The following is a 15771-nucleotide window of genomic DNA, read 5'->3' as shown; positions in this document are numbered from 1 at the left end:
AGGGTTTCAAGAAATGCTGGGTGGTTATGGGTATTTGATCAGTGAGCTAAACTGGTTACTGGATCCTGGAGGAATAAATATTGGCTTTCCCAACTTCCCAAGCATGTTGGTCTTCTGCCAGCAGTGCTCTGTCCAGGCTCAGGCACTGGGAAAGGGTAGTCTGGCAGGGGTTAAAAGCACAGACAGAAGGCAGTGATCCTCCCTGTTCTAACTGAGGAGACCAGAATTGAACAGCTTGGTATAAAAATCATTATATAGTACAATATATAGTCACATTACATGACATATAAGCAATTACATGTTTTTTATTTATTGCTGGTGCTTAATACTTACCGGATTGTTCCACTGAATAAAATAGGATCTTGGAGAATGATTGACAGCCTGGATCTCAGTGTCTGTAAGGGGAGCTTAGCGATATCTATACCATCAATGATAATCCTCCCTATTCAAAAGAAAGCAGACAGGGTGTTTATTGTGCCACACAGCTGCTGGCAAAGATGTGGCTCACTTCCAGGCTGAAAGGCAGTACAGCAGGAACAGGCCTTGTATTACATACTCCCTTCTTCACTGAAGAAACATGCTTTGACTAAAAAGCAAGCACAGCTTTTTTGAGACTAAGCCCAGCTGGAAAGCATAGAGTGTACCTGAAGTATCTTATGAATGATTAGATACACTACTTAACTGCTTGACCAATATACATCTATCAAACAACAAGGTCAGACATTACTTCAATCAGGGATTAATTACCAGGGGCAACAAGCATTTCAGAAAGCCGAATTACTGTTGAGCACTACAAAATTTTATCTCCGAGTACAAATGTCTGTCTCTGCATGGGGGCTCTGTGGGTGATGTGGCTGGGAAACAGGCTGACATCTTTTTGGGATACACTCTGTGGGGCACATGAACACGGCACACAGAGCAGGAAATATGGCAGGAAATTCCAGGGCAGCAGGCCAAGCTGCAACCCCCAATTGCTGAGTTTTCTGGGCCTAGTGGATCCCATCTGTGCCTTGAGCACAGATCCTTCATTACACTTGAATGAATACCTTGCCCTTTTATGCTTTGCTCCTACTGTTGTGATTTAACAGCACAAAAGGCTATAATCTGTCATTCTTGGACTTTTGCTTCCATCAAGCAGAATTTTTATTGATCTGACTTATGAATGGCACAGCTGTTAGGTGACAGATGATATCAGATTTAAACAGGGCCAGAGAGTGTGTCCTGCAGATTTGAGAATCACACTTCAGAGCTGCTGCTGTTAAGGAAAAGACTACCAAAGGAGCAGCTCCTGCCTTCAGGAGCTAAGCTTGACTGACACACAAAAGTGTTATCTTACCCTCGAAGGTGTCAACCATTCTGAAAAATGCAAGAGAAAAGGAGGACTTTCCACTGCCTGTTCGGCCGCAGATCCCAATCTGTGACAGAGAAAGCAGACGAACATCAGGCAACGGAAACAGGAAACATCGGAAACGGATAACATCTGTACTTGACACTTCAGATGAGAGGCTGGAGGAGCTGTTCTGATTCACATGATCCTCTTCTCCTGACAGATCAGTCAAACTGAACCATAGCAGAATCACTGTGTTGGCTTTTTTTTTTTGTCTTTTAGGGGTCTGAGCATTTAAGGATAACCAAGGCCAGTTCTATAACAGGAAAAATAGGAGAGTGGTAATGATGGGAATAAAGGCAAGAGAGCTATGTGAGAAGGATGAAAAGTAGGTCTAGCACAGTAAAGGCTCACTGTCACCTCTTTTGGCACTGTGTGCTGACAGGAGGGCACTGGGATACTGAGGGGAGGGGGATGTCTGTCTCAATACACCAAGCTAAGAATCCCCCAGACTCCTTTGCAATGCACTACATTCTTTTTGAGAGAAAAAAAAAATTATCTGTAATTCAGTCATCAAAACATCCTGTGGTATGTTTTAACTCTGATTTATGTGATGTGGTAGTCTAAAGAGCTTCTGAGAATCGCTGCAGTTCTTTACCTTTTGTCCTGGTGAGATGTGGGCATTGACATGTTTTAGCACTGGCTTTAAGTTGCTGTCATATCGGACACTGAGGTTCTGGATTTGGATCTCCCCTCTATCTGGCCAGTTCTGGGGAATCTGTGAGGAAGCTGTACCAGGAGCACAGGAAGAAAAAAACCCAACATCAACCCTCTTGTAATAAATTAATTGGTCCATTAGGTGATTTACTATATTTTTCATGGCAATACACTACAAAATCATTAAAATTTCAGCAAGCTCTTTCTGCATGCTGCACAAAACTGCACTTACAAAGGAGCCCTTCGTAATTTTCAGCTTCTGTTTTGAGAAGGCCATTGATTCTTTTCACTGCCCCCAGCTGGATCTCCATGTCAGCCAGGTTACGAACCATCCAATTCAGATAGTTAGACACCTGATGTAAAGCAAATACACGACAGAATCCCAGATTTTTAGTAGTTTGCATCATTTGACCAGCATGCAGTTTATATTCCTACAAAGGAATGCCTCAGTAAGTGGAAGTTGTGAACAAACTGGATGGCACAACACCAACAGGGAGGCAACAATGACTAAGGGTTAAATTTCTTAACTGCAGCGCACAGATACTTTGCTACTATGGAGATCTGATCTACACCAACAGAAGAGAGGGTGGGGGAACAATAAAAACAGGTGAAAAGACATTATTTTGGTAACTTAAGTTTAGACAATCTAAAATGATGTTCCAGGGCATAATTACAACTGATGCACTGAAAATGTATTCTTCACAATGCAAGACAGTATAAAAAATTATGATGCAACTTGTCTCTGTTTTGTTGACATATTTGAACTAATACCTCAATGAGATTTGATCTCAAAGCTGAAGAAAGCATACACTCAAATATGTCAACCATCACATGTGAACTGAAGTAAACACATGGTTTCAGTGATGTTACAGTACCCACTATAGATGTACAGACACCTTCAATCTTCCTGTTCATCTTTGTGCCCTGAAGAACTACAAAAAAATGTTTGGGAGAGACAGAAAGGATCCTGAGATTCTTACCATAAGAGCATAGGTTAGTCCCAAGCCTACAAGTCCTGAAGTGATTTTATTATACAGGCAACTGGTAATAGAAGTGACAGCTGCTATGAGTACCACACAAGCTCCAATGTACTCCTGAAGGAATATGAATAAGCTCCATCATTATAAGTCTACAAAGGATTAAAACGTTCTTATAACTTTGCATACCAAATAACAAACCCATTGCACAGTTTGAAATACAGGCAGAAAACCCCACAGAACTCCATCAAGACCCTGCCTAGGAACCCACTGTTATTGCTTTTAGCAGGGCTGTGCTGGGGAAGTCAACAGATATCTTAAGCATGTAATGGAGGTGGCTGAAATCATGCAGCTGTTACCTGGGATAGGAGGGAAATGCTCATGTGTTCCATCTCTGGGGCTGATGATGAATTGCTGGGAGGCTTTGCTGTTGCTGCTGGGTTCCTACCATCCATAATTGCTCAAACAAGCCTTTCTTGCACAGCATGTACCTATTACCTTAAGGGGCTCTTTCTGCTTTGATTTAAATCATTGCTGATTTGACTTCCCACAGACAACTCTTTGAGTAAAATTGTGTAACAGAGTAGAAAACAAACCCTGTAGGAGGGAAACTCTGATTTGTCTGTGTTTGAACTGTTTAGTGATACAGGCATTGATCAGAATTAGGGACTTCAGGTGGTCTAGGCACGAACATATGAAAGGGTAATAATATTTTATTTAACTCATACCCAATATCTGAACTACAGTAGCAAGCGGTACCAGTTAAAAAGGAGTCCAAAATGGAGCTATAGAGTGTGTCATGAAAAATGAATTAACATACATTTAGCACATCTAAAAGAAGCCCATGTTACCAGAATACCATTACTACACCTGCACTTAAAAATCTGATACAACGCTCCACAACATAAAATTCCTTGACGTGTTTCTTAGGGAATTATTTTTAATAAACCATTTCTCATGCCAGGCCGCTACACTGAGCAGAAAACAGGCCACTGAATATCTCTGGTGTTCTTCAGATGACCCCAAAACAGACTCAAACTTATCTGCATCCTTCTGCTAATTAGGAGAGCTTCCAAGACATTGAAATGTTCCTAGGGTGGCACCAGGCAGAGGCTGCTGACACTGACTGACATGGTCCCACAATGACGTCCTGGCTGGTGGCACAGCTCAACTCTGATCACTCTTCACACACAGAGGAGCCAATGTGACCCATGAAAACTATTCCTGTCTTGGAAAAACAGCTGCAGGCTACAGGGAAAATTCATACCCCATCCAGTGTCCAGGATGGGTTGGGCATATGCTCATTATAGTCAGAGAGACATAGAGGGCAAAGGTATAGCTTTGAGATGAGGCTGGAAAACTGTTGGATGCCTCATCAGATTACTTGGAAGAGAGTCAAAAATTCCTTGTGTATACACAACAATAATGTACTTGCCATGCGAACTTCCAGCCAGCGATTGGCAGCTGTGAGGAAAAGGGAGGCAATGTTGTTGGAATCTGTGTATTCAAGAAGTTTTTGTCGAAATTTGGCTTCATACCTAAAAAAAGGAAACAAGGAAAGGAAGAAAGCAGGAAAGCAAGAGGGGAGGAGAAAAAAAAGGAGTCAGGCCTTGGGGTCTTGGAAAAATAAAAGGTAAAATTTAATTTCTGGGGTATGTGCTTATGGACAGCTTGGCACAGGGTATAAATCAGCCTATCAATAGTTCAGAGTGACATCGCTTGTAGTCTTGTATTAGACACAGGCAAAGTGTATTCATGCACTATTTTGAGAAGTAATTTATGGATTTTATTGCATCGATTATTGTATTGAAATTCTGTGCGACTTCCAGATCCCACTGGGCATTTTATAAATGTATTTTGTGACATGGTAATTGAGAGCGACAAATCTGAAATGAAAAGAATTTAAAATATGTGTAAGAGCTATAAGACATGCATGTACTTGTGAAAAGAAGTATTAATGCCACAAAATTCGTTTTTTCTCAACCATATAAACTCAGGTTTTAAAATTTGTATTACCATAGTGCCTAGAAATTGTAACAATTTAAAAAGTATTAACTCAAAGAGCTTCCCATTATAGTAGAACCCATATTAAACAAATATATTTGTCCTTATCACTACACAAATGGAGCACTTTGGAGAATGGAAGTCAAGTACATGGCGCAACAAAAAGTATTAGATTGGAAAGAGCTGTGTTTCCCCTCCCTCAAGGAGTTACACAAAACAGCATTAATCACAAATAAGCCTGTTTACAATTTGTTCTAGTGAATTTGCACCCACTCATCTGAATAGCTGCACCAATGAAATCTGCTGTGAATTCAGCAGGTATGGGAGATGATTCCCTGCTGGCTCTCGGCAAGTGTGCAAGTCAGCCAGTCACCCCTTGTAGCTGGGCATATTTAATTGCGTTGTTGTAAATTAAAGTGATGTTAATAATCAAGTATATCAACAATTACAGCTAATAATGCACAAGCCTGGCACAAAAGTCTTTTCCAGGGTAGTAATATAAGCTCAAAGGCCTGAAGATTTGGTTTAAGCACTCACTGCCTTTTCCCCCCTTCTATTACATGATACATGATCAAATTTAACACACTTGATCTCCTCTTCTGAAATTTTACCTTATCCTTTAGCTATTATGGCTGCGACAAGCACTGATTATTTATAAACTCAGCTCTCCTTATACTGATATAAGAGAATGCCTAGTACATGGCTCATAGAAGCTTTCAAATTTGTTCACTGCAGGGTACTTTAATCCTTCTTCTGAGTACAGTAAAATAATGACTTTACATAAAAAGTTTATGATTTTGAGGAAAAGAAATAATTCAGCTGTCCACAACTTAGCCATATGCTAAAACATAAGAGACATGTCTGCTGTGTGCAATGGGGAATCATAGAATGGCTTGGATTGGAAGGGACCTTTGGATGTTTAGATCATCTCATTCTAACCCCCTGCCATGGGCAGGGACACCTGTCACCAGAGCAGGTTGTTCAGAGTTCCATCCAGCCTGGCCTTGCACATTTCCAGGGATGGGGTGCTGAACAAACCTAACTCTCTCAGCCTTTCCTTGTAGAAGAGCTGCTCCATCCCTCTGATCATCTTGGTGGCCTCCTCTGGACTCACTCCAGCAGGTCCATGCCCTTCCTGTGCTGGGGACCCCAGAGCTGGATGCAGCGCTGCAGGTGGGGTCTCACAAGAGCAGAGGGGCAGAATCTCATCCCTTGCCCTGCTGGTCACACTGCTTTGGATGCAGCCTAGGATCTGGGCTGGCTGTGAGCATGTTGGTGTGTCTGCACAGCAGAATGGTTGTTTCTGAAAACAGGCATTAGTATCACCATGTCAGAGCTAGGGAGCCCTTCCTTTCCTCAGGGCTCATTGCCCTCAGTGCCCCACCATGCAGATGTGACTGTGCTGCTTCTGGAACCAATTCAGTCACATTTAACTTTCTTATCTCTATACCATGAGTAGTTGTGCAGATATGCCTCAGAGAATGTGAGGTATGCATCATGAGTCAGTCATGCATATGCACGTGGAACAGGGATGCAAAGTTACCAAGTTGCTGAACTGATGCAAAATATCAGAATTTCTCTTCAGAAAGTATCCCCAGGTTACCAGGCCTCTCAGAATACAGAGCAGTCTTTGCAGAAGCCTTCACATTTACATTTTGTTGATTTTTTAACACTAATGCTATCTGAAGTATAAAAATAAACTATAAATCAGGCCAGGGCATCTGCTGAAGGTGTTTTTGTAGGTGCAGCAGTAGCAGTCTTGCTGATCTCCCCCAGATTTTTTTGTACATTTCTTTCCAGACACATGCTGAATAAATTCAGGAGGGAGATTAACCAAGGGTAAGGACGCTTCAGGAACAACTGGCACCTCCTAACAGAATGGATTCCTGAATTAGTGTTATTTTTAGGGATGCTCACGCTAGCAAGTCTAAACTCCACTCCTGCTAATATGTTAGGCAGCTGAAAAGCTACACAGTCCTAAAAATAACTGGGTTAGCAGCTGAGGCAGGAGGCTGGCAGACAGAAGGAACACAGAACTCACTGAACACACTTGGCTGGCTGGGTCAGAGACACATCACTTACTGCAGGATTTAGGAAAAGCACAATTCTTTGACAGAGGAATTCATTCCAAAGTGACAGGAAGAATCAAGAGGGAATGCTCTGACAGACTGAAAATACTAGCTAGATGGCATTGAATATTGCTTTCTGTATCAACACCAGAAAATATACAGCCATAATGCTTCAAAGATCCTCTTTATCAAGTAAAAGAATATAGGAATGAGAAAAGCAGAAATTAAAAGATAAATTGATTTTCCTGCAAATTGAACATAGACATAACTATAAACTATAGAACACTGTTGGCACTTAATGAATTAAATATTCAATAACAGCAATTAATAATGGAAAACACTAAGCTGTTCTACCACTCTTGGGTAAGCTACGTTCAATCCAAAAGAAACAAACTCTTAAATTGGTTCTTCTTTCATTGAGCTATTTATAACCTATATAAAATAGTTTAACTTTGTGCATTACTTCTACTATAAAATTACAATTATAGGAACAAATAAGCACTACTGTTTTCAAGGACAGAAGGGTAACAGTAATAATGAACTGACAAAATGCATAGACATCATCTAGATGAGAATCTAGTGGAAAAGTTGACCATGTTTGAGTCAATTGGGAGAAGACAAGAATAGCCCTAGTGCAGGGAGAGCAGCTGGTAAGCTCAGCAGTGGTTTTATTGGTACCTCTGAGGTATCAGCATGACTGCCAGTTTTCTAACACAGATACACAACCCAGGCACATTATCAGATATTCCTGGGCTGCTCTCCTGGGAGCTTATGTGGATGGGAAAAAAAAAACAGGCAAGGAAGCACTTTGTCTCCAGCTTGTGTATTTCCAAAATCAGTGTAACCAGCCACATTTTCAGCTAGCAACCTGAAAAATAGTGTAGGGTGCTACTGTAGCCTCTGAAGTCACCAGCATGCACAGCTTAACTGACCAGGACATCAACACAGAGTAGTCTGTACCAAGTCGGTGCATATTAGTCCTGTCATGGAAACTGTCCAAGCCCATCATCTGCCACACCACACGCTGTGGTAATTGTGGGCTAATTTAGCTTCTTAAATCACATTTGCCCTCAAGTTCTTTTTTCAGGCTGTATGCAAGTGTCTGGACAGCAACCACAGGGCAGATGACCCACATGAGCTTGTTTTTTTACAGCAACCCCTCTACATACAAAATGCTTAGAATTCTTCAATGTTTGGAGTTCCCCCTTACCTGTGTTTTGGGGACTCTGGATTTTCCAGGCAGAACAGTGTAAGACATAACATTACCTCACTTTTGAATATCTATGTTTCTTAAAAACAAACAATACCTGAAGGCTCGGATGGTGGTAAGACCTTCAACAGTCTCTGAAAAATGGGAGAGTAATGGTAGCTGAGTGCTGTCATCCAGCTGCTGCAGGTCCCTGGAGAGGGTTATGAAAAGAATTTAGTAAAAAGCCAGTTTTGTTGTGCAGTTATTCTCTTGAATCATGCCCAGGAATCAGTGAAAAGGAATAGCATCACAATAGTCATATACATAACGTTCAGACAGATTGCAAAGCAGTGCTGCAGGGAAATGAATTCCCCAGGAGGACTCTTCTTTTAACATTTAACTAGCTGGAGTTCTGAATGGGTCTTTTCTCTTCACTGCCTTCACTCCTTTCTCCCATATTCTTATTTCTTGTGCTCAATTTTGTATTGATTTAGACACCATTCTGTCTCTGTACTGAATATCAATTTAATGGAACACTGCAAATAGGAGCTTGAGTTAAGCAGAAGGCAAAGTGCACCCCCAGATAACAGCACAGCTTCTCACTGAGCCAACAGTGTAACTCACACACTCAGTAAATGAGAGTCTGCACTCGTCATTAGCTTGCACTTCTCAATGTCATATTTAATCATCATATCAGTAGAAGCACATGTAGGGTGAAATCTATTTAGTCTCAGTTTCTTCCAGCAGGAAGTAAATTGGTTGCTGACTCCCTTTCAATCTGTGCATACATGAGGAGAATATACGTATTTTTGCACTGCTGCAAACACTTCACAAGGGGGAAGATCTATCACCTTAGAAGGAGTAAGGTCTCAGATACAATTAAAATTTTTCATCTTTTTAAAAACAAGAAGGTACCCAGAACAGGAGAGGAGGCTTGTGCACACCGGATCCTTAATGGTTGGCAGTGCCACCATAGTTATATTGCATTCTGCAGCCTCTCCTTGACTTTACCTATTTCCACTTCCCCCTGGCCAGGCAGACTTCAGTTTCCCTGTCCTGTCACCACATTTTCTTGGACATACCCTTGGGGAGGACAGAATCCAGCTGGTTTGTGTCCTGTGAACTGCAAAAACCTTTGATCATGCACAAAGACCCTGCTCATGCCTCCGAGAAGTTCTGCTTGAAGAGCTGCTGACAAAGGCACTTGTAAAATGACACATTTCCACTGCAGTGGATTTGTCCCACTTTCAGACAGTGCCAAATGTGATTTGGTCCTTGACAGGACCAAATTTAAACACGAAGCTCCCCTGCACTGCAATTCTGCACTGCAGGAGAGATTTCCATTGCCAGAATGACAGCGGTCCGTGCTCTTACCGGGATGCAACTCGGAAATACTTCTGGATGAAGTAGCACATGATTGCCAGGGGAACCAGGGCAATGAGGAACATGGGTGTGACGTACGAGATCACAGCAAGGGCAGACACACACAGCAAGGTGGAACGGCTCAAGCACTCCAGGGTAGCTGGAATGTGCTGTACAGAAAAGAAAAAGCACACAGGATCTTCCATTACATGCTACGTTTAAAACAATACTTCATTTTCCTTTCTCCTGCTTCCTCAAATATTTGATTCCTCGTGTATTTTAAGCACTAAGCATACAGGCCTGGACTTGAATTTACTGCTGGGTTTTGGGGACATCTGAGAGGATTTCTGTGGGGCTGCTTCACATCTGCATTGTGGAGCACAGTCCTCATGTCAGAGGATTACAGATGGGATGCAAGAGATGATTTTAGCATCTGCATAAATCCTATGAACTGGCAGTGCAGTCTGGGGTAAGTAATGGTAATTTGAATTTCAGTCATTTTTATTCTGGGCAATAGCATTTGCCTTTTTCTCATTTCCTTTGCTCAAATGAATGTGTTTACCCACTTACAAGAAAAGTAGATACTCTAATTTGGGGATATCACTGTGGATCTAATTTTGCTTCCCTTTTCTATACAGGACATCTTATCAAAATAAATGTTTTTTCAATGTGTGTTTAAGACAAGGAACTCATTCAAAATGATAGTTCATCTGTAAGCTTCATCTAGATAACTCTGTAATAAATGAAACCTCACTTTTTTCAGATTAAGATAGGATAACTTGAGAGCTCAAGTGTATTTATTCAGTACCTGGTCGATGGTATTGCAGTCAGCTGAAAATCTGTTCAGTATACTTCCTAGAGGTGTTGTTTCAAAAAACCTAAAAAGGGACAAGGAATGGCAAAGTTTACAATACTGATATTAGAACTGATCCATTTTATTATTTTGTCTTACTAAACTAGGTATATCTATATATAGATATATATATATCACAGAAACAAGCAAATAAATTGACAGCCACAGTAAAATTTCTCATTTTTCCCAGTACCTGTGGCTTTCCAATTAAATGGAAATATCTTGAATTTACAACCACAAGCATGAACCTACAACCACTTAGAACCCTACAACTGCAAGCATGTCCTCAGCTCCCTCTACTGCCTAAGCCACAGACATCACATGATTACACTTGAAAAAAATCCTTTCAGATTTTAATTTGAAGCCCCTTTAATTAATGAAAAATTTTAAAAAAGTTAAATCGCAAAGTCCTGCCTCTTTCTGGGAACAGGAAACTGTAACAATAAGAACAACTGCTAGAATAATACATAAAAAGACATTTGGATATGCAAAATGCAAACTACATTATTGCTCTGCAACTTTTAGCTGTTCCATAATTCATGTGGAACCTGAAGCCTAATTTTATCCTGAAAAAAACCCTAAAAAAAAAATTCGGAGGTTTTTAATGTATGTGATTTCTCCATGATTTCTCGGTCAAATATAGTTAGCTTAAAATTAGCAAGGTTTTTTCCTAGAGCTGCAGGTTTCAATCAAGATACACCTTTCCTTTCATGCATTGGGGAAAAAAAAACTTATGGAAGACAACACTCCTTTGCTGGAACAAAATACATCCCAGTGTACTCTAATGAAGCCTGTAATGACACTTGTCCAAGCTCATTACCTTTCCTAGACTTGCACAGTCACTGCCTGACAGTAAATATTTCCAGTGATTAAGATGATGAAGAACGCTATGAATTATCTGTACAACACATTGATCAATAATTGCATTTTCTCCCTAATTAAAAACAGCAAAGAGAAATTAAACATGCAAGGAAGTAAATCTCTGAAGCCACAGTCGGGCAGGAGAGGCATTTGACTTGTGTCTAGGAACTCAAGCAGCCTGGGTACCATTTTCAAAAACTACTCAGAAATTTGACACCTGGTGATTTTTCAATGATATCTTAAAAAATATGCAATGCACAGTCATTTCTTAGTAAAAAGTGCACTTAGCAGACTGCCTTGAAGTAAAGAAGACAAAATGACTACAATGTAATTTGCATTACAATCAGAGAAATACCTCATTGGAGCCAAAATGATTTTATTTAGTAAAGAAGAGTGCAGCTTTTTGGTGACTTTCAAGCCAGTCCACTCCACTGCTATTGATGTGACAAGACATAATATGATGCCAAGGCAGCAGAGAACGCTGAAAACTTTTGAATATGGAGAATGGTCAAGTTCCTAAGAAACAAAGAGCAACACAATTATTCACTTTAAATTATGTTTAAAAATTATTGTGAACACACATGCACAAGAGCGAAAAAATGTAAGAGTATATCCTTTTTGCTCCCTAAATTAAACTGTCCATGATTTAACCCATCTAAAGTCATAATTTGTTATCCTTTGGAGAGGGAAGTGTTCGCATGAAAATAAGTGATAAATCAGAAATTTTAAATCACAGAATACTATAAAAAGCCTAGGTTGCTGGGAGAATGCAGCAGTACAGGGAAAAGAAAAAAAGAACTATGGTATCAAAATTACTTTAGAGACCCAGGTTTAGGTAAATCAGACTAAAATACAATAAATCTAGCAAAAGGAGAACAACACACCAAACTTAACTTCGTTTTACTGCACTGTGTATGCAAAAATGCAGTGAGCTTCAAAATACTCTGGAGTGGCTTTTTTATAGAAAAATAGCACACTGCATACAAATCTTGGAGCAGAGGTTGACATTGGGAGAACACCCCCCATTAAATCATCAGAGGAAGGTGAATGAGGCAGTGCCCACCATGCACTGGGAGCAGTTTTTTGTCTCTGGCTCTATCTTGATAGAAATGGCGTGCTCGGTCCAGAGTGCCAGGCAGTAGTCAATGGCCACCATCACCGTGTGCTTCAGCAGCTGGGACAGGAGCAGCAGGGGCAGCAGGAGGATCCCTGCTGCACTCAGGTACTTGCCACAGGCTCTCCACGGCATCTTGGCTCTCTGATGCAGCACTGAAGACAGGTTGTCTTCATCATCACTCTCTGTTACTTCTTCTGCAAGGTGCAAGAAAAAAAGGACAGCCATGCTGACATACATATTAAAGAGACTGGCAAGTGGCAGCTACAAACCAAGTCTTACCAGCCAGGATAAAGAGTGTCTTTAAGGTGAAATTACCTGCTCAGGCCTGCATGTGTTAACCTGCTAAAGTTAGTGGTAATGCACACTGAAAAATTGCAAAAAACCTCAGCACTTGGTAATCAATTTCTTCAACCATGTTTTTGCAGTTTGAAAGTACTGGCTTGATAAAAACCAGCTGGAATCTCTTTCCTATGTAAAACCTTAAGCAAATGTGTTTAGCTATTGACAGGTGAGGTTCACCCAGCATATTGTTTAATATAATTCTTCACTCATTATTAAATCATATTCGCATGTAAGAAAAAATCCCAATAGTCTGGAGGAAAGGATGACTTGTGAACGCTTGCAATCACTCTAGTCCAGAGGTCAAAGCAATGGAAACCGCACTCTTATAAATCATGACCCACATGAAAAATGATTTGTTCTCTTGTCAGTTTGAATGGTGTTAATTCATTCTAATGTAATTTAGCTGTGAAACAGTAATATACTGGCAATGGGCTCAAAGGGTGCCCTTTACCTTCATCCTCTTCATCATCTTTCAGCAATGCTTCCCGGGAATACATCGTCCTCCGGAGATTTGTTCTTTCCAAAACAGGGTTTTCCTCAATAGTTGTTTCCTGAAAAAGGGGCAATTCATGTATTTTTAACCAGAGAATTAATACAAAAAAAATTACTAGTTGTGATAAAATTGTTTCCACTCAGTGAAAAATAGAAGTGGGAATCTCGCAGCAGGCAGCCATAAGTGATTGATTTGCTACCTCCGTGTAAAACCAAAGGACATAAATTAGATACCTAACATTAATTTCAGGTTGTCAATCCCAACCCTCTTGGAATCTCAGCTTGGACAGTTATCCCAGAATTAGTAAGAACTAAGACTACTATTGCATTCTTCTTGTGTTGTAAGTATGAAAGACAAAACATCATCATTTAAAGAACTTGATATAGGCACATCTGAAAAGCTTCAGCCCAAAGCAATGATTGAATTCAGGTATATTTACAAAACCAGTAGTCAATATTAGCAAAGCTTTTCCTAAAATGGCCCTATTTAATATTCCTTAGGGAATAATATATTGACAGGGCTTCCTATCAAGAATGGATTGGAACAGTATCAAGGAAATATGAGATGTCCAGATGAAGGAATTTATCTTAAGAGATAAATAATAATGGTAACACTAATACTACATTCATATTAAGTCAGACATCACACACAGCATGTCAATTGGTGTTCATCCTTTCAAACTAAGACACACAAAAAAAGATGTTTTCTTGCATATATTGATTGCCCTGCCCATCAAAAACCTTCTCCAGCTCTTGGTCTTGTCGATTCATTAATGTCTTCCAGTGTTCAAAGAGCTCAGTCTCTGATTTCTGAATGTCCTTGAGTGTTCCTTCTCTCTGGATGTTACCATCTTTCATTGCAATTATCTAAAAAGTCAGAAACACAAGTGGTGAGATAAATAGTTGGGTATGTCTATTTACTTTAGAGCTATGTTGCTGTGCTTTGACAGGATTTTCTCTTTTCTTAAATAAATAATATTTCCACAAAAAAATCTGCCTTCTAAAAAGACAGTGACATTATCTCTCGACTCTATCCCTTTCATTCAAGATGCTGAAAACCCAGAAACTTCCTGCACTCTGTGTTTTCAGAAAAGGCTGCTTTTAAGAAAGAGGAATAGGATCCCTGTTGGCAGACAGGGGGGCACACTACTCTTCCTAAACACAAGTCATTAGCAAGGTAAGATTTTAGAGCTCTCTTACCTCCTAAAAGGAAAAAGCTTTTAGCAAGACATTGAGCGCAGTAGGTTTTGCCCTCATTCAGGCAATTAGATATGAGCATGATGGCTCCTTCTCTGATACCATGGACTGATAAGGAAGAGCTAGGGAATTTGAATCCCTAAAGCTTTAAAAGCATAAATAGTGGACACAGTTTGGAAAAGGAAAATACATATGCAAGACAAAGTCTGCAGGGAGCAGTTGCAGGTTTGTGTCAGTGTAACTATGTTATACACACAGTGTAACTATGGCCACTCTGGATCTGACAGGGACAATTGGAAAATGAGGCATGCAGATTGCAAACCCACATCATTAAAAATGAGTTAATGCACTATTTATTTTTCTCTCTCCCTGGAAACTAAGAAATTTCCAAGGGCAGGGGGTGGGGAAAATCTATTCTGTTTATTGCTAAGAATTTACACCAGAGAGAAGGTAAAAATAAAGCAAACAAGGATCTTTTTGTGATCAATTTATTCAGGAAACCTGCAATTGGACTGAACCTTGAATTCTTCTGAGGGTTTTGTTGAAAAGATTTAGGGGGACCATGACATATACTTCAAACTATATTTTTATTTAAAATTTCTTAATAAAATAAATATTCCCTCCTCACTCCACTGGGTAAGAATTGCTAAGGATTAATGAAACTACACTTAGGGAAAAAAACATGAACTATTTTGTAATAAATATTTTTTAATTATAAATCATACAAATCATTCCTTTGCTACCATTTGAAACAGTATGTTTCATAAAAAAATACACATCTAGAAGACAATAAAAATAAAGCAGTTTTTGTACATCTCATAAAACACCAACATTTAGAAATGGGTCTTACATTCACAAAGAAAATTAAAACAATTATACTGATGAAAGGCCACAGCTGTATATACTTTAAAAACAATTGCAAATATGTAATAATAAAAAAAGTTGTTAAGATGGACCTCATAGGGAGGGAAGAAAGCAGAAAATTCCTGTACCCCAAGAGACACTAACCAGAAAACCAGAACTGTGTTGAGAACAGTGGTAACTCTTAAAGATAAACAACTGAGGGACAAGGTCAGAGCAGAGACCATAAAGGAGAAATGCTGCCCATGAGAAACCTTATCAGAACAAGATGAATGTCTATCTGCAACTTTATACCAAGCCAATATGAAGCTCAGGAAGCAGCTGAAATATTATTATTTCTAGAGACCAGGAAACTGCTGCTACAGTCTGTGCAAGATGTGAAAGAGAGAAGTCCTGCTAGGAG

The 15771-nt window shown here is 39.9% G+C and overlaps 1 protein-coding gene across 1 annotated transcript in view; it reads right to left on the bottom strand.

Annotated features, from left to right (window-relative positions):
* Positions 1-15771, bottom strand: part of ABCC8 (ATP binding cassette subfamily C member 8) — a 74075-nt gene that overhangs the window by 6497 nt on the left and 51807 nt on the right. The window contains exons 23-35 of the mRNA XM_032111555.1: positions 14052-14177; positions 13270-13369; positions 12423-12670; positions 11715-11875; positions 10454-10523; positions 9658-9815; positions 8402-8494; positions 4457-4559; positions 3025-3138; positions 2277-2397; positions 1986-2116; positions 1337-1415; positions 334-442 (exon numbers count right to left, since the gene is read on the bottom strand). Coding sequence (XP_031967446.1) covers positions 334-442; positions 1337-1415; positions 1986-2116; positions 2277-2397; positions 3025-3138; positions 4457-4559; positions 8402-8494; positions 9658-9815; positions 10454-10523; positions 11715-11875; positions 12423-12670; positions 13270-13369; positions 14052-14177 — 1613 coding nt within the window. The remainder of the gene's footprint in view (positions 1-333; positions 443-1336; positions 1416-1985; positions 2117-2276; positions 2398-3024; positions 3139-4456; positions 4560-8401; positions 8495-9657; positions 9816-10453; positions 10524-11714; positions 11876-12422; positions 12671-13269; positions 13370-14051; positions 14178-15771) is intronic.

The sequence above is a fragment of the Corvus moneduloides genome, chromosome 6, assembly GCF_009650955.1.
Source record: "Corvus moneduloides isolate bCorMon1 chromosome 6, bCorMon1.pri, whole genome shotgun sequence".
NCBI lineage: Eukaryota > Metazoa > Chordata > Aves > Passeriformes > Corvidae > Corvus > Corvus moneduloides.
The sequence above is the reverse complement of the archived record's forward strand: the minus strand, read 5'-3'. Positions and strand labels throughout refer to the sequence as shown.